The sequence below is a fragment of the Oryx dammah genome, unplaced genomic scaffold (assembly GCF_014754425.2).
Source record: "Oryx dammah isolate SB20612 unplaced genomic scaffold, SCBI_Odam_1.1 HiC_scaffold_10, whole genome shotgun sequence".
Lineage (NCBI taxonomy): Eukaryota > Metazoa > Chordata > Mammalia > Artiodactyla > Bovidae > Oryx > Oryx dammah.
Window position 1 is genome coordinate 53135074 of NW_024070194.1, and position 25300 is coordinate 53160373.

At 42.1% G+C, this 25300-nt stretch overlaps 1 protein-coding gene across 1 annotated transcript in view; it reads left to right on the forward strand.

Moving 5' to 3' along the window:
* Positions 1-7006: 7006 nt before the first annotated feature.
* Positions 7007-25300, forward strand: part of ITGA8 (integrin subunit alpha 8) — a 193442-nt gene continuing 175148 nt past the window's right edge. Inside the window, exons 1-2 of the mRNA XM_040248977.1 lie at positions 7007-7212; positions 7822-7955. Of these exons, the coding sequence (XP_040104911.1) occupies positions 7007-7212; positions 7822-7955 (340 nt within the window). The remainder of the gene's footprint in view (positions 7213-7821; positions 7956-25300) is intronic.

A 25300-nucleotide genomic window follows, 5' to 3' on the forward strand; every position in this document is an offset into this window, starting at 1 on the left:
TTAAAATCTGTAAATCAAGATCCTTCATATAAACTCAACTTCCCGGGGTCTTTGACTCTCAGGAAGATTTATCCCCAGATGTCAGGGCTCTGGATGAGCATCATTGGCCTCATTTACCTTCCTTTTTTAGAGGAAGAACTGTTTTTATTTATTTTTATTTTTGTTTAAAGCAGAGTTGCATTTAAAAGGCTCATTCTAAAAAGAGATTGAGTCGGAGTCTGGTTTTGACTAGTGGGAATTTTCCTTCAGCTAAACCAACTGTTGACTATGCTTGAACAGCTGCCAACACGGGGGCCATGGGCTGCAGCACTTTTAACTTAAAAGTGCCTAATAAAATCATGAAGGGAAATCATAAAAGAGAATTACAAACAAAATTATCAAAAAGAAAAAAAGAAAGATTTTACTATAATGAGATTCACCCTCCAGGGACCAGAAATAGGAAATTTGCAGACATAAGCTTATGCTAGCAGAGACACTTGGCAGATTTAAGAGTTGTTTGCCCAGTGAAAGTTTAATTGACCAGTTTATATTAATAGGTAGTTTCTAATATTGCAGAAACACTAAGTCCAGTGGACAAAAAACAAAACAAAACAAAAAACTTTGAGATCACCTCAATTACCACAAATACAAGAAGAGACTGAAAAACTATCCTGCATTAGGTGCTTCATTTTTAAAGCTGATGGAATCTTCAAGAGCGTATTATTTTTACCTGGGCTTATTTTGTAAATGATTTAAATAACATATTGAAATTGTGGTGTATTAATGAAATAATCAGGTATGGACTCTCTTGGTCCTTGATTTGGAGGCAAGATCATTTTTTTGCGGGGGGGGCGGGGGGGTTGCTATTTCTTTAGTCATGCCACACAGCATAAGGTTCCCCAACCAGGAACGGAGCCCATGCCCTCTGCAGTGGAAGCATCATGACTTAAACCTCTGGACCACCAAGGAAGTCCCAGGATCACATGGGAACCACACCAATCAGTAAGGATCACATTTTATCATATAAGGAAATAGATTTAAACATAGTGAGGAACAGTAATTGGTTATTAAGTAACAAATATATTTGATCTTCTGTTAAGAAGTATGCACTAATGGTTACATGTTACAGCATCTCTATTTTTAAACATTTTGTACATGGCTACAACCCAGAGAGCATATTTTTTTCCTGCAGTACTCTTTACTTATTTATTTTTGGAAAGTTTGGGCCAAATCTGTTCCATCTTTGACCTTTGGTTTCTTTTCTTCTCTGTTTAGGGAAACAACTATGTATACCTTTCTCAGCATTAAACATACGCACGCACTCACATGCATGATAAACAATTACCAGACTTGATTTTCTGACAAATAAATCAGTGCTAGAAGACCTTTAAAATGTCAAACTTCTCATTCAGCGTAAGACCTGTCATTGTCCATGTGTTTCTCTGACACTATCCCAGGTTTTACTGATTGGCGTGGTTCCCATGAGTCAGAATAGTGAAATGTACAAGACCCCGATTCAGACCTATTCTGTCCCTGTAATTATTACAGATTTTTTTTTTCCAGCTTCTTGTGAGATTTTACTCTTCTTCCAGGTTTTTGATCTCCCAGGGGAGGTCAAAGAGCTTTTCCTTCACTCTTTGAATACCAAACGGAAACAGTGACAGACTATTTTCTTGAGTTCCAAAATCACAGTAGATGGTGATTGCAGCCATGAAATTAAAAGACACTTGCTTCTTCGAAGAAAAGCTATGACAAACCTAGACCGCATATTAAAAAGCAGAGACATTACTTTGCCAACAAAGGTCCATATCATCAAAGCTATGGTTTTTCCAGTAGTCATATACGAATGTGAGAGTTGGACCATAAAGAAGGCTGAGCACCAAAGGATTGATGTTTTTTGAACTGTGGTGTTGGAGAAGACTCTTGAGAGTCCCTTGGACAGCAAGGAGATAAAACCAGTCCATCCTAAAGGATATCAACCCTGAATATTCATTGTAAACACTGATGCTGAGGCTGAAGCTCCAATACTTGAGCCAACCTGATTCAAAGAGCAAACTCATTGGAAAAGACCCTGATGCTGGGAAAGACTGAAGGCAGGAGGAGAAGTTGATGACAAAAAATGAAGTGGTTGGATGCAATCACAGACTCAACGGACGTGAGTTTGAGCAAACTCTGGGAGATAGCGAAGGACAGGGAATTGTGTGCACTGCAGTCCATGGGGTCACAAAGAGTAAGATAGGACTGAGTGAGTGAACAACAACCAAACCCTTTGCTGTGACCTCTTATAAAAGTACACAGCTGCTATTATGACTCGAAGCCTACCCAAAGGGCCAGACCAGAAGAGCTTAATACTTCAGAAAAATGACTTCTCATTTTTGCCATAATTTACAAAAATATGCCTATAGACCGAATAGCCTGAGGAACTGGTTTTAGCATCTGAGAGTCCTAGGTTCAAATCACACCAGTGGGGCTTTCCTGCTGGCTCAGTGGTAAAGAATCCACCGGCTGATGCAGGAGATGTGGGTTCAATTCCTGGTCCAAGAAAATTCTGCATGCTGCACAGCAACTAAGCCCCTGCACCACAACTATTGAGACTGTGCTCTGGAGCCTGGGAGTAGATAGCTACAGAGGTCCACCTGCCCTCGGAGAAGGCAATGGCACCCCACTCCAGTACTCTTGCCTGGAAAATCCCATGGATGGAGGAGCCTGGTAGGCTGCAGTCCATGGGATCGCCAAGAGTCAGACACAACTGAGCGACTTCACTTTCACTTTTCACTTTCATGCATTGGGGAAGGAAATGGCAACCCACTCCAGTGTTCTTGCCTGGAGAATCCCAGGGACGGGGGAGCCTGGTGGGGGTCGCACAGAGTCGGACACAACTGAAGTGACTTAGCAGCAGCAGCAGCCACCTGCCCTAGGGCCCATGCTCTGCAATGAGAAGCCCATGAACCACAACTAGAGAGTATCCCCTGCTTGCTGCAATGAGAGAAAAGCTGGCACAGCAATGAAGCCCCAGCACAGCCAAAAATAAATAAATAAATCTTATTTTTAAAAAATAGCACCACTTACTTGCTCTGTAAATTTGTATATGTTTGTAGCTCTCTGAACCTTAAGGCCCTCATCTGTACAGTGGAAAGTGACACTGTATAAAATGTAGGCTTGTTGTATAAATCAATAACAAGTGTGTTTTAGAAGAAAGGAACAAGTATATGAATCCAAATATGTGGCAATATAATATAATATATATAATATAATATAATTTGCTGTATTGGCAATATAATGAGGCTGTGTATTTTCACCCTGCTTATTTAACTTATATGCAGAGTACATCATACGAAATGCCAGGCCGGATGAAGCACAAGCTGGAATCAAGATTGCAGGGAGAAATATCAATAACCTCAGATATGCAGATGACACCACCCTTATGGCAGAAAGAGAAGAATTAAAGAACCTCTTGATGAAAAGTGAAAGAGAAAAGTGAAAAAGTTGGCTTAAAACTCAACATTTAGAAAACTAAGATCATGGCATCTGGTCCCACCACTTCATGGCAAATAGATGGGGAAACAATAGAAACAGTGACAGACTTTATTTTGGGGGGCTCCAAAATCACTGCAGATGGTGACTGCAGCCATGAAATTAAAAGATGCCTGCTCCTTGGAAGAAAAGCTATGACTAACCTAGACAGTATATTAAAAAGCAGAGATATTACTCTGCCAACAAAGGTCCATCTAGTCAAAGCTATGGTTTTTCCAGTAGTCATGTACAGATATGAGTGTTGGACTATAAAGAAAGCTGAGCGCAGAAGAACTGATGCTTTTGAGCTGTGGTATTGGAGAAGACTCTTGAGAGTCTCCTGGACTGCAAGGAAATCCAACCAGTTAATCCTAAAGGAAATCAGTCGTGAATATTCATTGGAAGGACTAATGTTGAAGCTGAAACTCCAATACTTTGGCCACCTGATGCAAAGAACTGATTCATTGGAAAAGACTCTGATGCTGGGAAAGATTGAAGGTAGGAGGAGATGGGGTGACAGAGGATGAGATGGTTGGATGGCATCACTAACTAGATGGATATGAGTTTGAGTAAGCTCTGGGAGTTGGTGATGTACAGGGAAGCCTGGCGTGCTGCCGTCAATGGGGTCGCAAAGAGTCGGACATGACTGAGTGACAGAACTGATGTGGCAATAAGTAGAATTTTCTTCCCTGACCTACCCATATCTTGAATTAAAAGATCAGGAACATGCTGGAAATATCAAAAATCAAGAGAGTAACAAAAGGGGATACCTTGGTCATATGCTGATTTATACAAATTGATGCTTTTTAAAGGTGATATTGGAGAAGACTCTTGAGAGTCCCTTGGGCTGCAAGGAGATCCAACCAGTCAATCCTAAAGGAAATCAGTCCTGAATATTCATTGGAAGGACTGATGCTGAAGCTCCAATACTTTGGCCACCTGACGTGAAAAAGTGACCCATTGGAAAAGACCCTAATGCTGGGAAAGATTGAAGGCAGGAGGAGAAGGGGATGACAGAGGATGAGATGGTGGGATAGCATCATCGACTCAGTGGACATGAACTTGAGTAAGCTCAGGGGGTTGGTGATAGACAGGGAAGCCTGATGTGCTATAGTCCATGGGGTCACAGAGTCAGATACAACTGAGTGACTGAACTTAACTGAACTTCTGTCCAGTAAGTTGGTATGTGGACCAAGTGCATGTCTAAGATTATGCTGTTACTTTCTACCTATTCGGGTGTTCCATTCTTCCATTAAGGTGTTCCAGTACCTTTGCTTCAACCTAAATCTTGCCTGCAATATGATGAATTTGCAAATTTCCGCATGCAGTCATAGGAAATTATGGAGTTGGGGCTATTTCCCAGCCTCACTGTCTCCCAAAGCTCTTTTTCTGCCCATGTATATATTGCATGTGAATTAGTCATTGAAATTTACTCCAGGGAATATCACGTCTATTACCAATAGTAACCTGACCCAGAGTAGCAGGCTTTGTATCCAACACAAATGGACTTTTGGACTGAGAAAAAAGTTTTCTACCCTCTACTCTTAAGTCCTTATCTGGGAAAGGACTATTCAGTTAGGAAATAATCCAGATGTGATGATTTGCTAGGTAATCTTCTGATAACTTATTAATTTTTAGCATTTTTACAGGGATGAGACAGGCAAAGAGGAAAATATAAAATTTAAATCAGTCTACCAAGGGTGTTCTGATGTAAGACAAAGTCTAGCTTTTCAATGGGAGCACAGATTTTCTGTGGGTGGACTCCCACATCTGCTCCAGTAGACTAGATCACTGCTCTGAATCACAGTTTATGGGTCCAGCTTCTTGGGGATCCCACACTAGTAACAGATTCAACAGGTCCAGAACCTAACTTACGATATTCCTCCCATTCTGTTCTCCTTGCCTCATTGCTACTGTCTGTGATTCCCCTCTTCTAAATTGATACCTGCAGACTCACCTTGGGTTTATCTTTCACTTTCATTCTGCCATCAGTCTGTGGGCCCTTTTCCTGTTAATTAACATTGTGGGCTTCATTTCCCTTCCATCTGTTTACCATGTCGGAGCCCTCATCACTCTGGGCATTTGGGCAACAGCCACTTGGCTTTCTCTTCCTTCTGACAGTTGACCTCCTGCCCCAACACACACATCCTCTACTAAACTTCCAGAATCCCTGTAGAACCTACTACCTTCGCCTCAATAATTGTTCTTGTTATTAAGATCCTTTCTTAGGAGGTCCATCCCTTCCTTCCACTCCTCCCCAACCCACATTTTTATTCAAATCCCTTGCACAACCCTATCATCTCAGCCTTTATGTCTTTAATACGTTGCCTCAATCACTCCGCCCACAATGTCCAAAGCCTTGCCTCCTATTCAAATTTCTGCTTAAATTACCAGCGAATCTCATTAAAATACTGTGGACCCTATTCCCCTCTCTCCTCTCTAGTCTTCATTTTCATTTAAACCCAGCGGCATCCTGTTTAACGCTTAATTGCTCTCTTTCCCGGTTAATTCTGTTTCCCTGGAAGACTGCACGTTAGGAAAAGGCTTCTGGTACTACGCTTCTCCTTTGCCTTTTTCCCCACTCATCTTTCACTCCCTCTCCCAAGCAGAAGACACAGAGAGAGATCAATAACACCCATGGATTGGAACTGACGTTTCAACTCCTGCAGATTCCCAGATTCCAACCTACACCCCCTACGCCTGCTGTGGGTAAACTGTAAATTCCAGCATTCCCAATTTTGCTAGTCCTCACCACAATTACACAAGGTCACAGAAATTTAAGACCAAGGCATGTAACCTGCTCCACGTGTCTCTGAGAAAGACCTAAATAAAATCTCCAGGATTGCTTTATTAGTTACCTCTGCAGGGAAGTGGAGGTGGGGGAGGAGAGGATTGTTGGATTTAAACTTTTATTCGGATCTTTAGGCTGCAGAGGTAATGCCAAGATCTCGGCTTTGTCTGGCCTCTTCCCTCGTGGTGGGGTATGCTTTCACATCCTTCCATTTGGGAGAAACCAGAGCAAACCCTCGCCCTACCCTGAGCAGAGGCGGGTGGAGCGGCTTTTGGGGCGGGGGGGATTGCTTCCAAAGCCAGTGGCTTGAATTGGCAAGCGGGAGGCTCAGATAGTTCTTAAGATGCAACTGCAGTAGAAAGCCAACCCACTGAAACAGGCGCCTGGCGCCGGCCGCCCGCGGGGGCGAGGACTGTCGGTGAGTTACCGGCTCCGGCCCGCAGTGCGCGGTCCGGCCACTAGGAGGCGCCCCGAGCGCACCGGGGCCCCCTCCCGCCGCCAGAGGAGGGCTCGCATCCCCTCCGCCAGCCCCCAGCCGCGGGATCCGGCGGCCAGCAGACCGCAGGGGACACGCGGAGGAGCGCCCGGGGCTGTCACCGCGGACGCGTCGCGCGCATCGACCCGGGACCGGGGCTCCCGGGACCGCCCGCCGCCACGCCCGCCGTTTCCCAGCCGGGGTCCTCGGCTCGCACTGCCCGGTGAGCACCACCCGGCCGGAGGGCGATGTCTGCCCGGCCCCGCCGCGGCCCCCGGGTCAGCCGGGCACCGCCGCTCGCGCCCCTCTGCTGCTTCTCGGCCGCTCTGGGGATGCTGTGGTCCCCCGCCTCGCAGGCGTTCAACTTGGACGTGGACAAGCTCACGGTGTACAGCGGACCCGAAGGCAGCTACTTCGGCTACGCGGTGGACTTCCACATACCTGCCGCTCGCACGTAAGTCGCCCCAGGTGCGGGTCCCTGCCCCTCTGCCGGGGGACCCAGGCCTGTCCCCGCAGCCTGCTGGCAGGCGATCCCAAGCGTCCATCCCGCTGCCCACTTGGGGTCCCGTCCGGTTCCCCGCCACCAGCCTCTACCCTCCCCTTCTACGCTGGATGTCCTTGTGAACTTTGAACCAGGGACATGTCACTTGCTTCGGATCCGAAAGTCCTGAGAAGCTCCAGGGACAAAGACTGGAGCATCGTACAAAGGGGAAACACAGGACCAAACAGACTCAGGCCAGTTAAAACAAGGACCACAACACGGTCTGTTTATACATAGCCTGTAACAATTAAGCGTCTGGGCTCAAGTGCTGTCTGCTATAAGCGGCTGGGCTCTGTCCTTTGCTAATTCTCACTACCCCCCCCCCCACTCCGGCCCCCCGCAATCTCTCAACTCACTGTATACATAGCTCCACCTAGAGAAGAATTAGGAATATTTGCACCCTCTTCCAAACCAGGTTTCAGACGCCCGTAGTTTTCCAAGAGGAAATCTAGTTTGACAGTCTGTCTCCATCATAAGTACGTTTCCGATTCCAAGGAGTGATTTTGTCCAACCTCTTCTCAGGGCGAGTGTCTTGGTGGGGGCGCCCAAAGCCAACACCAGCCAGCCAGACATCGTGGAAGGGGGAGCAGTCTACTACTGTCCTTGGCCCGCCGAGGGGTCTGCGCAGTGCAGGCAGATACCATTTGACAACACCAGTAAGTGATATTTGTCATTCTCAACTGTTGGTTCTGGTTTCAAAGTGCCAGAGCCCTCTGGGAGTCAAGTCCCCACTTTCTTTGTAGAATTTGGCCTGTCTGATGGGTCGGTGTTGTGGGCGGCGCAGATTCGGAGAGAAATCAGCTTTTTAAAGCCCTAGTGAAGGGGAGGAAGATATTAAGTGCACCCCAGAGAGGGAACAGTATTTTGAGCTTGGGTATTTGAATGCATCCTGGTCACTTCAGTTTCCTTACTATTCTGAGATAAGGGTGTTCTGGGTGAGTGGATGGTTTGGAGAACACAGATGTTACTCCCTAATCTTGATTATGGAGAGAATTTGGTTGTTTCCCAAGAACAAATCTGGAAAAAGACATAGCCTTAGAATTTCCAGTGCCCAAACTCGGGAGGCAAGAGTCAGCTGCTGCAGACCCAGACATCACTCCATGTTGCTATTTAATTCTTTACAGAAAGAAAGCATTTTCTTTCAAAATATTGGACACTGGATGCAAACTAGTACAGGCAGAGTGTGGATGGATTACATTCATTTCCAAAATCCCTAGACAGATGTTTCTTATTTAATTAAAGGGAAAATACATTTTAAACAATTCAGGCTGGTTATGTTTCCTCTGGTGTTTTCTCCTTGGGTCTTGAGAAAATAATCTAAACTTAATGCTTTCAAAAACATTAACACTGAATGTTTTAATTTGTACCTCCAAAACTTTATGAATTCAAAAGGTATACGTTATTGGAAAGCAAATATCTCTTTTCAGAAAAATGTGAACATGTCAACTCAATGTTCTTTGATGAACAATCAATTAAAATACCTTTTGCACCATGGAACTATTTTATGATATCATTCTTTATTATTGTTATATTAGTATATATTTAGAATTTATGTAGAATGTCAATTTTCACAGAATTTTGATGAAGCTGGATGGATACCTGTTACTTTAACTGATTTGCATTTTTTATTTTAAAGGAGAAAATAATTTCTATTCTAAGAATGCGGAAATAATGTCACAGAGAAAAGTCCTATGCAAGCATTACCTTGAAATATGACCAAATTAGGAGATATTTTATAAATGCACTTTAAAATTATGTTTTTCATATGTGCCTATATATGGTCACAGTAGCTCTTTTACCATTTAATTAAATAATTCAGTTATTTCATACCAATTTTCACAAGCTTTTACTTTAAAGTTTATTAGAAACTGGAAAAATTAAACCACTTGATAATTAATTTGTGAAAGAAATCTTTCAATTAGTGGTTGACTCAGGACTTTAGATGCTTCTAAATACTGACTTCTAGCTTAATTTTAAAATAAATTTCCTGAATCAGAAAAATTAAGCATAAAATTAATGGTATTCTACTAATCCATATCAAAATTTTTATTTTTAAAGTATTTTAAGTGTAAGCCTTGATAAATAAAAACATAAATTTTTGGCATTGTTTGAATTTAAACTTAGTGTTAGCATTTGGAGACATGTGATGTGTTTTTACCAAGAGTCAATCTATAGTCATGGCCATGAATTTAATAACCTTCTAGAATATTCCCATAACATGTCAACATATCAAATCAGGATCTGGTTAGTACATTTTTCCTTTGATAAAGGAAGAATCAATGTCTGTTCAGGTAAGTCACACCTGAAGACCTAAATATTAATCCCAGATGTCACAGATGAACAGATGAAAACCAGAGTATTCAGACATGAGTATGAATTTTTAAAAACTGACCACTCCCATCCCCAAAGTTCTGATGTTACATGACAGTAGGTAACATTTACCCTAAGTTCATTCTAAAGTAACTGTTTGGATCTTCGAATTCAGTTTCCCATAGAAAACTAATGTTGAAAGATTGTGCTTTGATTTCCAGAATAACCCACAGGAATGCACTTAACCCATACTCTAGCTGAATTGTATTTGCAATGAAAGAATAGGGGACAATCTAGTATGATTCTGGCAACTAAATCAATAGGAAAACAGTAAGAATGTTGAGAAAAGATCAGCGTTCCTTGGAGAAAGACAGGGGGTAGATGGCACCTTCTGGGCAGGTTCTCAGGAAGACATCTGAACATCTCAAAGGGCTTTTGAGATTAATGTTGCTGGTTCTACATTATGTCTTATTTTACTTCTAAATGGATGGAGTTTTTTTTTTTTTTCTTGAGAGATGCATGCATCCTACTATCTTATATTCACAACCATAATCGCTGCAATTTGAGAATTTGTTAATGGAACAAAGTGAGGGAAAGAAACAAGGAGGTAGATAAGTGTTTCTGAAATATCTGAGCAAGAAATTAAAAAAAAAAAATAGCAAGGCAGAGGAGGCCAAACATTAGTAAGAAATGAATGGTCTGTGATGGAATGCAGAAAGCAGTGACCTGTGAAAGCCTATGGGAGTTTCCAAGAGCGAAGATTAAGAATGATAGAGAAAAGGAAGTTCCTTGTGTTAGCCATCAGAGGGTACTGTGGGCCCAGGAACCTTGGCTGCTCCTGGGAATGGCCTGAGAATGGGTGGGGGAAGAGGAATCAGAGGATTGTGGCTCAGGGGTTTGCTACTGAGTGGGAGCCAGTACACTAGACATCATTTCTACCAGTGACTTTATCCCTGAACCCTAAGACAGTGGAACTGCCAGTGAATGCCATTTGCTGCAAAACTGTGAAAGGGAGGGACAGCAGGAGCCCGTAGAGCTATTTCTAGTCTGAGTGTCAGTTTTGTGGGCAGAATATGATCTTGGAACCAAAGACAGAAGGCAGAAATAGGCATTCTGACTCTGGGTGTTGCAGTCAGCATTACCAGATGCATTGCATTTATTCATCACCTACTATGTACCCGTCACTTATCTACACTATTTCTAATCCATACAATGAAACAACCATTAAATCCTGTTTCATGAGTAAGGAGGCAGACATCAAAGGTGTTAAAAGATACATCCAAGGTCACACAATGGTGAACAGTAGATGCGGGACTGGTCCTGCTACTGCTACTGCTAAGTCACTTCAGTCGTGTCTGACTCTGTGTGACCCCATACACAGCAGCCCACCAGGCTCCCCCATCCCTGGGATTCTCCAGGCAAGAACACTGGAGTGGGTTGCCATTTCCTTCTCCAATGCATGAAAGTGAAAAGTGAAAGTAAAGTCACTCAGTCGTGTCCGACCCTCAGCAACCCCATGGACTGCAGCCTTCCAGGCTCCTCCATCCATGGGATTTTCCAGGCAGGAGTACTGGAGTGGGGTGCCATGGTCCTAACAGGCTGCAAATTCAAGGTCAGATCCTGTGGAGCTGAGGCACTGCTCATCTTCCTCCCCCTTCCCCCACTTTCCCATCCGAAGTTAGCTTCACACATTCCAGTTCAAGTGATCTTTCAGAGACGATCTGAAAGGTGAAACGGTTTGGGTACAGGGTTATGGAAGCCAGAGGTCATAGAGGTAGCCATTGTCAGGGTGGGAATGATGGCTTGTGCAATATATGTCCCCTCAGAGTCCCCATCCACTGTCTCCTGTCTTACTCTCTGGCCATGAGCAGCAGCGTGCACGTCCAGTGTGCACCAACCCCCTTCCCCCGCCAGAGGAAGAAAATTCCTCTGCTTGACAAAGTAGTAGCTCCAAGTGCTGGACACCCACAAACTGACATGCACGTAATAGCGAACGATGTGTCAGGCATCAATGGATATCACGTTGCAAATATTCCTTTGTACAGAGAATCCTGACTGTCTCTGTCTTCCACCCTGTCTGCTTTTACTATTACATCTGAATTCGAGACATTCTGAGTAAATTTGACCTCTTAATGATGTAGCTTCAACTTGTTCAGGCCCCTGGGGTGTCTACAAATTAATATTCGCTGTGGTAACCTACTAAACTCTCTCAGCCTAGACACTGGAGGAGACTGGCCTATAATTTAGTCCCCGAATCTGGTTGTGATCTTGAACTTTAGTTTATTTAAGGTCAACTGCCTGTTTTTTTGTAAAGCCTGCCTTTGAGTTTGAAATTTTTTTCATTAAATAGTCATTGATTTTATTTGTACTTTATCCTGTAACTGGGATTAAAAAAAAAAAATTACTTCTCATCATAAATGCAAAAACAGAGGAAGCTGGGAATTGCCTAACACTTCAAATGCATGAATACTATTAAAATCTGTGGTCCTTTCAAGTATGGAAAAAGGAAACTTTCGGGAAGCATATGGTGGTGGGGGAGGTGCAAAGTGCAAAGAGTAGATAATTTTCCTGCTCTGTGCAAAATCAAGTGGCTCCAAAAATCCCCTTCTCTCTTCTCCCTTCTGTCTTTCCCCCTTACTTCACTAGAATAAAATTCCCCCACCCCCAAATTGATTTCTTTCCTTTTTGGTCCTAAACTGTGCCCCACGTCTTAAATGTAAAACATCACATCTGCCAAATTCATGCCTTTCCTTTCTAAATCTATTCCAAGGTTCATTGTTTTTCTACTTCCTACATTTTCCAAACCCATGTGTGGATTACAGAAAAAGCCCTGAATCACAGCTCCCCAGCTAGAAGAGGGGTGAATGAAACAGATACTCCATCTTTGCAGTGATAAGAAGGCAAATTGCAACAATGGTAACAAAAGCATAGAACACAAATATTTGATTCTTTTAAATACTCAAATGAAACAGTTTGAGGAGAAAGATAATAGCATGAGCTAATAAATGATCATCATCACAGCATTAGTAATACAGCTGGGAACGCTCCCAATTAGAGACCCACTCAAAGAAGAAACAAGAGGAAGTGGGAGGTACCGTTGAGATTTGGGAGTCATCTGAGAAAGACTACCAGAATTTGCCTGACCTTAATTTAGCATCTTATATATATATATATATATATATATAAAGCTTAAAATGGAGGACAGTTTGGTTAGGATATTTCAAAGCTCTAGGAAGCTAAGATTTTTGTCTGAATTGTGTTGTAGCTTGGAGACCGGAAGCCTTTGTTGGAGGGGGCAGACAGGAGTCTGTTTTATTTTGTGCCGAGGGAGCCACAATAAGAAGCAGCTTAAAGCATCTGGTGCTGTGATGGGTACAGGGTTGTATTTTGATAGTATTGGGTGTGCCCTTTTTCTCATGTGAGGGTTGGGAAACATATTGGTCACATAAGCCTTGCTTTTCTAACTTCCTCAGAAAGAAATCAGTTTTTGTTCAGTATCAAAGCAGAGGCAAATGGAGGGCACAGCTACCTCCAGTAAATTACAAGAGGAAATAACAGAAATGTGATAGAATTCAGACAGCAGAAATCTGGACTCTGGTGAATTCAATTGAAAGTGGAAAAAAAAAGGTAAAAGCTCAGTGATAACCTGCACCTTTGGGAATTAATAATTGCCAGAGCTATTGTTTTACTACTTGTATACTTATATATACATACACATACATAAACATACATGAACATGCATGCACACATACACACACATATATGCACACATGCACACACACACACACACTCTTTAGGGCAGAAAGTTTACTCTGCCAAGTACTTCTCTTGCTGAGTCATCAGGGGTAATTAAGCTGGAAGGCTTACTTACTCTAGAAGCAATTCATGATGGCCCTCAAACTGATGGGCTGACCTGACAGATGCAACCAGCATCCCTCAGCTTCTCCCGGTTGACTCAGACTTTCACGTGACAAAATGCAATAGCTATCGAGTCCTGATATGAGCCGGGAGGAGGCAGTGGTCCCTACAATACACAGCCCCGGAGGAAGCAATTAGAAAAAGGGAAGTCCTTGAAACTCCAACCAGAAATGGGAAACAGATCTGCTCTATGGTTAGTTGAGTAGAATGAGCATTAGGCGCCTGTTGCTTAATCTGAAAAATTCTTTCAAGAAGCTGGAAGTGTGTGTGATGGAAGAGGCTTTCAGGCTCTTGGCAGGAAGAATCCGTGCAGCAGCTGTAGCATTCTGGGAGAAATGTAGGAAATTGTCTTGAAATTGTTCTGAAAGCAAGAAAAACAAACTGGCACATTGAAGCCAGCTGGTTGAGATGTGAGCATTCAAACTTTACCTGTTGTGTGTAGAGTATTGTATCTGTGAGTTGTGTTGATGGAAAGAGTTGCCAACATTCCTGACAAGCTGAGCTCAGCAGTGCCCTGAAGGCCACCATCCAGAAACACAAGCATGGATTTTTGAGAAAGAGAAAGAAAGGACTAATTATAGATCTTATTAAAAGTGCCCCCTTTAAAAATATTTCATTTTCAAAATTCAGTTTAAATACATCTTCAAAAAACATATTAGTGTATCAATCAAGGTGTACCTGTATAATGAAACACTGAAATAGATTAAAAGTAGTTTTGATTCTGGATTAAGTTATATGGGGATTTGAGGCAGATAAGCAAATTGTGATGCACAGATAGGTATTGAATACTTTAAACACTGGTGTTGCTCTGTAAGGGACCTCAGCCAGGCAACTCTCAGACTAGTTGAAAAGGAACAGGGCTTAACCCCAGCCCTGCAGAAAGCTCCTGGATCTCTGAGATTTGAACCCAAAGGTCTGCAAGTTGAGAAACTCTTCTAGGTCCACAAATACTGGTGAAAGTGATCACTTACCCTTTTAACTGTTTTAGTAAAAGTAAAGCATAGCTTACAAAAACAAGTCTTTGCAGAAATAGTTGGGCTTCCCCGGTGGCTCATCCACCTACGGTGCAGGAGATGCGGGAGACATGGGTTCGATCCCTGTGTCAGGAGGGTTCCCTGGAGGAGGATATGGCAACCCACTCCAGTATTCTTGCTTGGAGAATCCCATGAACAGAGAAGCCTGGAAGGCTACAGTCCATAGGCTTGAAAAGAGTCAGACACAACTGAGTGACTGAGTACGCACACATAGAAATGGTTGCCAGGCATTAGAAGCAAGAAGGAGGGGTGGTCTCCAAAGGGGAAGATTGAAGGAATTTGGGGAGCTAATGGAACTTCCTATGTCTTGATTGGGCTGGTGGTCCATAACTATATGTATGTATAAAAATTTGTTGAACTGGGAATTTTGCTGGTGGTCCAGTGGTTAAGAATCCATCTGCCAATGCAGAGGACATGGGTTAATCCCTGGTCTGGGGAGATCCCACATGCCTCAGGGAAGCTAAGCCTGTGTGCCACCGCTACCAAGTCTGCACTCTAGAGCCTGTATGCTGCAAGAAGAGGAGCCACCACATGGAGAAGCCCTTACAACGAAGAGTAGTCCTTGCTGGAGACAACTAGAGAAAGCCCACATACAGCAATGAAGACCCAGCGCAACCAAAAATAAATAAATGAATACAAAGAAACAAGATTGTTAAAAGAAAAAAGTCATTGAACTGTACATCTCTCAGAATGAATTTTATTGCATGTAAATAAAACCAAAAAGAGAGAAAGAAAACAGTATGGAGTATGCTAGAGAGTTATATATTTGATATGATATTAAAGCAGGTTGTATGGCCATTGCTATGATCATATGAGTTTAAACTGTTAGATTACAGGAAGGTCTGATGTGATAATAGCTGAAAGTATAAGGACACATCCTTGAAAGGCTAAGTAAGTCGCCTTACTGCCCCCAAACAGGGGAAAACAGTATGTCAGCTCCTTATGTAGGACCCTCTTTACCATTCTTTAAATAAAGAACACTATGACCAGAATGTGTGTGGCAACCCACCCACATGAATGGAAACATGCTGAATCAGAATAAATCTTTGCAACGAAGCATCATATTTGGTAATTCTCATGTTGTTGCTGAAATTCAGGCCTGGGGTCTCCCATTGATCCTCGCTGAACTAAGGAGCTCTCACTTCAGACACATTATTGTGTTGACCAAAATTCATGTAACTGCACTGCAGAGCATTAACTTATTCGCATTACATCAATTTTATTCTTAAGCTCTGGTGTTTGACATATGGACACAGATCTGTGTGTGATATTGCAAAATTCTCTATATCAGTCAGCCCTGATTTCAGGACAGGTCGAAATGAAAGAAAAGGACACACACCATTGCAACAAGAATAGGTTTCTTTGAGAGCCCTACACGGTCCACATTACTCACGTCATCTCACTCCAGGTGGAGCAGGTCAGAGCTAACTCTGCGTCCAACCTGCCCAAGTTATGGCTCCATTTCTAGTCTATTGTCATTCCCCATGATTTGCCCACATTTCTCTGTCACAGTCCACCCCTGCCTCTTGCTACATGGCTTCCACAGTACATCATGGCAAACCTTACCTCTCAAGCATATATTACATACACTCATGTCCCTACTCACTCTGAGCCTGTGTCCTGGTTCCTCTCTTGTAGCCACCCAGAACATTTTATTTTCCAGCAATGATTTTCTGGTATTTTTCTGGGTTCTCTCTTCCTACAATTCCCGATGGAATGTGGGTTTCAGAAATTAATTCTAAAGTTGCTGTAAATCCTAAAATCCTAAAAAAAAGAAGGGGCATAACACTAAAAAACAACATTTTCAAACATTCTAAATGTGGATGTATATCCCATAAATGATACTATAAATCACACAACTGGGTATTATAGAACCTTAAAAATGAAGCCCACCGAGAATCAAGATTAAAATGGGGAAATGCTTTTGCTTTAATGTTAAGTGAAAAAAATTTCAAAATTGTGTCTACAGCCTGTGGAAGAGCACAAGAGGAGGAGGGCAATGAGAGGCTATTGGGGAACATAATTTAGAGTGTTCCTTTTTTCTTTTCCTGGTGCATTTATTACTTATTTTTAAAAACCATGAGCAGATATTCATTTATGATCAGGAAAAATAATAATAAAACAAAACATGCAAAGATTTCTAAATGAAATTATTGAGTTCACTGAAGTATTATGAAGATTAACAGTGGGAGACCACAACTCAGGTTTTGTGTTGACTGAAAGCAGTCTTAATGGTTTCCTCTTTTCTCTTGGGTATACATGGTAGAGTAGTTTATAAATGTACTTATGTACGTATAACTGCTTATGTTTCAAAATACTGATGATCAAGGACGTTTTCAATGCCAGCTGTGTGTGTAAAAATAAGAAGACACTATTTATCACCTTTTTCTATTCTAGATTCTACATCAATAGAAACATAAGCGTGGTGGTCTGACACCAAACATAAGCTTGGTGGTCTGACAGTTTCTAGAGACTTTTATTTATTTATTATTATTATTTATTTATTTATCTATTTGGCTGTACTGAGTTTTAGTTGTGGCATGTGGGGTCTTAGTTGAGGCATGCAAACTCTTAGCTGCTGTATGTGGGGTCTAGTTCCCTGACCAGGGATTGAACCTGGGCTCCCTGCATTGGGAACATGAAGTCTTAACTTCCGGACCACCAGAGAAGTCCCGAGACTTTTAGAATAAAGAGAGCTGTTAGCAGGGGGCAAACTGTCTTTCCGAGTCTTCCAGAAACACCCTCACAGACACATCCAGAAATAAGGTTTAATCAAGTACCCAGACACCTCATGATCCAGTGAGGTTGACATATAAAATTAACCAGCACATCTTTGTGACTCACAATATGTATTCTCCTAGAAAAGGCACTGAGAATTTGTGAACTAAAGAAACCCATTGGATTCATAGGGTAGAATATTTTTTTTGACAGTCATTATTTCTCCTCACATCTCTTAAGCTAAAGAATGCCCAAGGATTACTCTAGTATCAAATAACTCCGGATCTCTTGGAGTAAATCAGCCAAGGTTTATTGCTTGTTCACACTGTCTGGTTAATATGAGCTGGAGAGGAGCCTCTGCTTATACAAGTGACCCAAAGACCTGGGCTGATGGAGATTCCTGATTGACATGTGCTTTCAAGGTCACTCTAACTGGGAAGACTTATGGCAAATTGCACCTCGTCTATTAAAGCTTCCACGTGGAATTGACATTTACTGCTTCTCCTTGTGTTTGGTGGCCAGACTACTCCCTAGGAAGTTGGCCATGCCATCTTATTTGAATATCTAATTATTTGAATATTTGATTATCTTTGTGTTAGATTGGTGTGTTTATGTACACCTGTCAAAGTTGTTTATACATGATTTTTAAAAGAATACTAGAAATGAAATGCTATAGAATTTAGTCTTTGCAAATGTTATTAAAACAGTTTTCTTCTACTTTTCTTTTTTGGCATGCTGCTGGCAGTATCTTAGTTCCCTGACCAGGGATTGAACCTACTGGATTGCCAGAGAACTCCCTAAAGTTGATTTTTTTTTTTCTCTTTTTTTGTTGGCTGCACCTTGCAGCCTGCAGAACTTCCCCAACCAGGGATGAAACCCATGCCCCTGCAGTGGAAGCATAGGGTCTTAAGCACTGAACCACCAGGGAAATCCTAATATTCTTCTATTTCTAATGGACATACTCTGTAGGACATATTTTTTGGAGGCTCTGAAATAAAATAGTTCTTTGGGGCTACAGTTCTAATCCGTACGTTTGTGGTAAGGAGCAGACAAGACACATGGCAAAGAAACAAAGGTGTTCCTATCAATAGATGCAAAGATAATGGGTGAAATGCGTACTGACAATAAATTCTCAACTTGTTCCACCTGGTGTCCGGTCTCTGGCACAGATACTGACTAGGGAGACTAAATACCCTTCATCCTTTAAGTCAGGCTCTTTGGGTGACATATTAAATCAGAATGTCTTTTTCCCTCAAAGCACCCTTTGGTTTACTTTAATTCATTTTTACTTATACAATGCAGTTGACCCTTGAACAACAGAGATTTGGTCTATGCCAATCCAATTAGGATACGACTTAGTGACTGAAAACAAATCCACTTAGGAGGACTTTTTTTAAGTAAATACCACATTATTACAGAGCTTCCCTGGTGGCTCAGATGGTAAAGAATCTACCTGCAATGTGGGAGACCTGTGTTTGATCCCTGAGTCAGGAAGATCCTCTGGAAAAGGGAATGGCTACTCACTCCAGTATTCTGGCCTGGAGAATTCCCTGGACAGAGGAGCCTGGTGAATTACAATCCATGGTGTCGCAAAGAGTCAAACATGCCTGAGCACCCAACACACATTATTACAGGATCCTCAGATGGTTGCGTCTGCAGATGCAGAACCTCATTATGGCAAGCAGACTATCTGCCTCCATAAGGGCATCTGGAAAGGAGAACATCTGAGGTTTTGGTATCCATGGTGGGTCCCAGAACCAATCCCCAGAGTTGCCCAAGGGTCAACTATGTTCTCTTAAGAAACAGCAGAGTTGAAATTAAAGCTTGGATTTGTTGTCATTTTAATTGCTAAGTCGTGTCCAACTGTTTTGTGACTGACTACATGGACTGTAGCCTGTCAGTCTCCTCTGTCCATGGGATTTCCCAGGCAAGAATATTGGAGTGGGTTGCCATTTTCTTCTGTAGGGAACCTTCCCAACCTAGGGATCAAACCTGAGTCTCCTGCATTGGCAGGCTGAACCACCAGGGAAGCCAGTAAACTTAGATTTATCAATAAAACCAAATTTCAGCAACAAGAGAAATGTTAAGAACTCTCTACAAGCAGTTGTGGTCCTTGACCCTGCTTGTATGGCCATGAACTTACCCTTATGGAATTTACAATGAATAGCCAGTAACAAGTTGACAAAAAGTATGGTAAGGCCAAAGGGAACAGAGAGAGAGAGAGTGTGTGTGTGTGTGTGTGTGTGTACACATGCACTTTTTTCTGATTCACTGCGGTATTATTTTCCTGTTGCTGCTGTAACAACTTACCACATACTTTGTGGCTTTGAACAACACAAGTTGATTATCACACAGTTCTGGAGGCCAAGTCTATAATATTAGGTCTCACTGGGCTAAAATCAAGGTGCTGGCAGAGCTGTGCTCCTTCTGGAAGCTCTGGGGGAGGATCTGTTTTCTTGCTTTCTTCAGCTTCCAGAAGCTGCTCACATATCTTGGTTCATGGCCCTCTTCCATTTTCAAAGCCAGCACTGTCAGCTTGAGTCCGTCTTAAACTGCTCTGCCTCTGGTTCTTTTTTTCTACCTCCTTCTTTCACCTTAAAATATCTTTGTTGTTACTTTGGACCCTGCAGATAATCCAGGATCATCTCCCTATTTTAAGTCAATTGGTTAGCAACGTTAACTCCATCCACAAACTTAACTGTCTTTTGTCGTGCAGCCTAACATAGTCTCAGGTTCGGTGTATTAAGATACAGACATCTGAACTGCCCTGGTGGTCCAGTAACTGAGACTCTGCACTCCCAATTCAAGGACCCCAGGTTATATCCCTCAGGAGAGTTGGATCCCATATGTTGTAACTAAGAGTTCACATGCTTCAACTAAAAGATCCTGCCTGTCACAGCTAGGACTCAGAGCAGCCAAATTAAAAAAAGCAAAAAAAAAAAAAAAGGCAAAAACATGTAGACATCTTGAGGGCTATTATTTTGCTTACTAAAGGTGGTCAGAGAAAGTTTCACTGAAAAGGTGATATTTGAACAGAGGCCTGAATTAAGTGAAGGAAGAACCATGTGGTGGAAGGGGGGAAGTTCTACATTGTAGGACAGTCAGTGTTAAATCTGAGAGAGAAGAGTGTTCTTGGGAAATGGAGAAGACCCACTGGGTTAAAGAGAAGTAAGTCAGGAAAAGAAAAATAGAAGATGAAGCAAGACTATCTAGCACCTTAAAAGTCAGTAGGACTTTGGATTTTATTCTAAGAGTGATGGGCAGTCAAATGTGGTTTTGAGTAGGCAAGTAACAGAATTTGATTATGTTTTAAAAAGGATCGGTTTAGTAGAGTGTAGGCAACCACAGCAGAAGCAAGGGGATGAGGTAGGAGACATTCCCATCGACTGGTGAGAGAAAAGTGTGGTTTGGGTTGAGTGATAGCAGTTAGGGGTGAGAAATGGGTGGATTTGGGATTGATTTGAAAGTGCAGTTGGTAGAATTTTCTTTATGGATCAGATGAAGGGTACAGAAGAAAGAGAAAAATTTGATCTGAGTAACTGGAGGAATGGGACTGAGACAAGGAACAGGGGATGGAGCAAATCTCAGAGAACATATCCAGTTGAGTCCAGATAGGGGAAACTGGAGATGTTTATTCGACATCAGAGTGATATCACATAGGAGGCTGGATAAATAAACCTAAAGTTCAGGCAAGAGGCTGGGAAATTTAAATGTGGAAGTCATAGGTGATATTTAAGGCCATGACTGATGGAGTTGATGTGAATGAAAAGAAGTGAGGGGAAGCAAAGTGAAGCAAAGAGAAGAGAGAAAGGGAGAAGACAGGAAAGGTCACTTTTTTATCTTAATTTTTTTTCTAAATTTATTTATTGTTTTGGTTGCACTGGGTCTTCGTTGCTATGCACAGGCTTTCTCCAGTTACAACAAGTGTGGGCTACTCTTCATTGTGGTGTGCAGGCTTCTCGTTGCAGTGATTTCTTTTGTTGCAGAGCATAACCTTTAAGCATGTAGACTTCAGCAGCTGCAGCACGTGGGCTCAGTAGCTGTGGCTTGTGGGGAGACTGGATCCTACTTCACTGGACTACCAGGGAAGTCCTAGAGTCCCTGACATTTAAAGAATAATCAGTGTTGAGGAGGATGTGTAAACAATGCTAAGAAGAAGCTGCCAGTTAGGCAAAAGAAGTCAAGAAGCCAGTGAAGAAATTCATCTGAGGACTTTGCTGTGGACCAATGGTTAAGAATCTGCCTGCCAATTCAGGAGACATGAGTTCGATCCCTGGTCCAGGAACTAGATCCCCCATGACTCAGAGCAGCTAAGCCTATGTGCCACAACTACTGAGCCTGTGCTCTAGAGCCCAGGAGCTGCAACAAGAGAAGCTACCACAATGAGAAGGCTGTGCACTGCAGCTAGAGAGTAGCCCCTGCTCACCGCAACTGGAGAAAAGCCTGCGCAGCAATGAAGACCCAGCACAGCCAAAAAAAAAGAGAAATTCGTGTCAGTTAGAGTAAATTGTGAACATCTGATTTGATAATAGAAAGTAACTGACAGCTGACAAAAGCAGTTGCAGCGGTATGTGTTGGGAGAGGATGAGAGAAGACCAGCAGGAGACAGCCAGTCTATAGAGTCATTTTTTCCCAAGGAGTTCTGCCCCAAATGGGACTCCAGAAATGTAATCATCAAGGAGACATCATATCGTGTTTGTGATCCCATAGGAGTTCTTCCATCCAGTGGGAAACAATGATGCTGGTTAAAGGAGAGGGATGTGCAAAACAGATTCCTAAGTAGATGAAAAGGGATGAGTGGGACTTTACATGGATGGAGGCACTGGCTTTGGAGGAGCATAAAGGTGGCCTATCCTCAGTGAGCAGAGAAGGCAGAGTGAGAGTAGGTTGGCGGGTTTGGTAATAGAAAGAAGAAAGTGATCCTTTTTCATTTCTTCTATTTTCTCAGTGACATAAGAAGCAAAACTATCAACTGAGAGTGAGCAGGTAGACAGAGAAGGCTGGGGATAAGGAGAAAAGTTAAATAGTAATAGCCAAATGGCTGAATGAATTGAGCAACCAGGGACTGCCTGGTAGTCCTATTTAAAATCTGAATTTATTTGGGGAAGGAGGTGATTCTTTCATTTCTTGATATCTTCTTTAACTATATTATGTAAATGAGCAGAACATCCATCCAAGAAATTCCTTTTGTCATACCAACAGAAGTCCGAAGGTATTTCTAGAACAAACCTTACATATGGCCCAAGTCAAATTACATATGAAAAACATTTCAAATGATTCTATATGATGTAGAAACAAATGTCTGAAGAACACTGGCTAGGCCCTATTGGTTATTAAAAACAAGAAGTTAGAAATGTGATCTTTATTCTCTGGAAGACAATATAGATATGGAATTAATTGTAGCAAAACATTTATATTCTCATCAAGATCAGGTAAACTGTATAACAGCAAGATTGTAATACATTTACTATTGCTATCCCAAACCCATATTTATGAATGTTATTATTAGAATTCTAAAAGCATACTTTCAACTCATTTAACTTTATTCGTTACTTGTGTAAGGAACCAAACATTTAAATAGTGATATGAAAAAATAAAATAAAGCTTCATAATTTCCAGAAATGTGTTAGACTAGAGGAGTGAGCTAGAAGTCTCTTAAATTCTAAATGGCTGGATGGGTTTAGAAAACAACAGCAAGTGTATCCATGGAGGAGGAATGCCAATGACCTTTCAATTACTTCTTTATACATTTCTTTATGCAAGTTTTTGTACTTTATATTGTTTGAATTTTTTTAAAAAGGTAATCTCAAAGAATTTCAGTTTGAAAAGAATTTTTGGCCCTACATTCTATTGTATTCTATTCCATTCCAGTTTTTTTTTAAGTCACAAGCATTTCTTTACTACATTTTGTCCTATGTATTCTCCACTTTCTTACTCCTGTGTGGGTGACTATTTGTCATGCATGACCCTACATTTTAAAGCATGTTTTTAAGGAAGCAATTTGGATTATTTGGCAAATAAGGAGGAATAGAATTTTGCAAGAGCAGCTTCATGAATAAAGTCTGGGAGTGAGACTCAGTAGGAACAGGGAAGGAGCTCTCTGAATGGCAAGCTATCTGAAGATCAGATGCAAGGTCTGGGATCTACATTGTGGAGGGTGGGATATTTAGATCTGATCTAAGAGGTAAAGGCAGGAAAACATGTGTGTGTATTTGTACATGTGTGTACATACATACATTTGTATATAGTATACATATATGATACAAGTAATAAAACTCAGTTATATAGAATGTTTCATTGGAATAACATTTCTGTCCATCAGTGGATGAATGTGTAACACACACACATACACACACATTGTTGTTGTTCTTGTATAGTTGCTAAGTCATGTTAGCTATTTTGCAACCCTATGGAATGTAGCCTGCCAGGCTCCTCTGTCCATGGGATTTTCCAGGCAAGAATACTAGAGTGGGTTGCCATTTCCTTCTCCAGGCGATCTTCCTGACTCAGGGTTTGAACCCACATCTCAGCAGGCAGATTCTTTACCACTGAGCTGCGAGAGGAGCCCTACACTGGAATATTATTCAGCCATTACAAAGGAAAGGTCCCCTGCCATTTGTGTCAACATGGATGAATCTTGAGGGCATTATGCTAAATGAAATGAAATAAGTCAAATCAGTTCAGTTTAGTTCAGTCACTCAGTCATGTCCGACTCTTCGCGACTTCATGAATTGAAGCACACCAGGCCTCCCTGTCCATCACCAACTCTCAGAGTTCACCCAAACTCATGTGTATCAAGTTGGTGATGCCATCCAGCCATCTCATCCTCTGTTGTCCCCTTCTCCTCCTGCCCCCAATCCCTCCCAGCAACAGGGTCTTTTCCAGTGAGTCAACTCTTCGCATGAGGTGGCCAAAGTACTGGAGTTTCAGCTTTAGCATCAGTCCTTCAGAGAAAGACAAATACTATATGATCTCTCTTATATGTGGAATCTTAGGAAAAAAATCTCACAGAAAAAGAGATCAAACTTGTTGTTACCAGAGGTGGGAGATGGGGGGCAAGACGAATAGGAGAAGTGGGTCATAAGGTATAGATTTCCAATTATGAAATAAGTAAGTACTAAGGCAATGACAACCCACTCCAGTACTCTCACCTGGAAAATCCCATGGATGGAGGAGCCTGGTAGGCTGCAGTCCATGGGGTTGCTAAGAGTCAGACATGACTGAGCAACTTCCCTTTCACTTTTCCTTTCATGCATTGGAGAAGGAAATGGCACCCCACTCCAGTGTTCTTGCCTGGAGAATCCCAGGGACGGGGGAGCCTGGTGGGCTGCTGTCGGTGGGGTCGCACAGAGTCAGATATGACTGAAGCGACTTAGCAGCAGCAGCAGCAGGGATGTAATGTATACCATGTTGACTATAGTTAACACTTTTATATGGCATGGATGAAAGTTGTTAGGAGAGTCAATCCCAAGAGCTCTCATCAGGAAAATAATGTCTGTGTGTGTATATGTCTATATGAGATAATGGATCTCATGCCATGTTGCATGTAAGCCAAAACATTATGCCATACACCATAGACAGTGTGTGTGTATGAGTCGCTCAGTTGTGTCTGACTCTTTGCAACCCCATGGACTGTAGCCCACCCGGCTCCTCTGTCCATGGGATTCTCCAGGCAAGAATACTGGAGTGGGTAGACATTTCCTTCTTCAGAGATCTTCCCAACCCAGGGATTGAACCTCGTCTCCTGCATTGCAGGCAGATTCTTTTACCATCTGAGCTACCAGGCAAGCCCTAACACAAGAAAGCCCTACACAATGCTGCATGTCAATTATATCTCAATACAACTGGGGAAAAGAATAACACATTTTTAAATATTAAATGATAAAATGAATTAGTGTGGTATTTCCTTAAAGACTTGAAAATTCACAGTAAGATCATCAAGAGTATAAAGGCTGAAGAGGTATTCTTTCATGGTTTTTAATTGTGGTTTTGGGATATAAGGAAGCATTCATTTGGAAGTT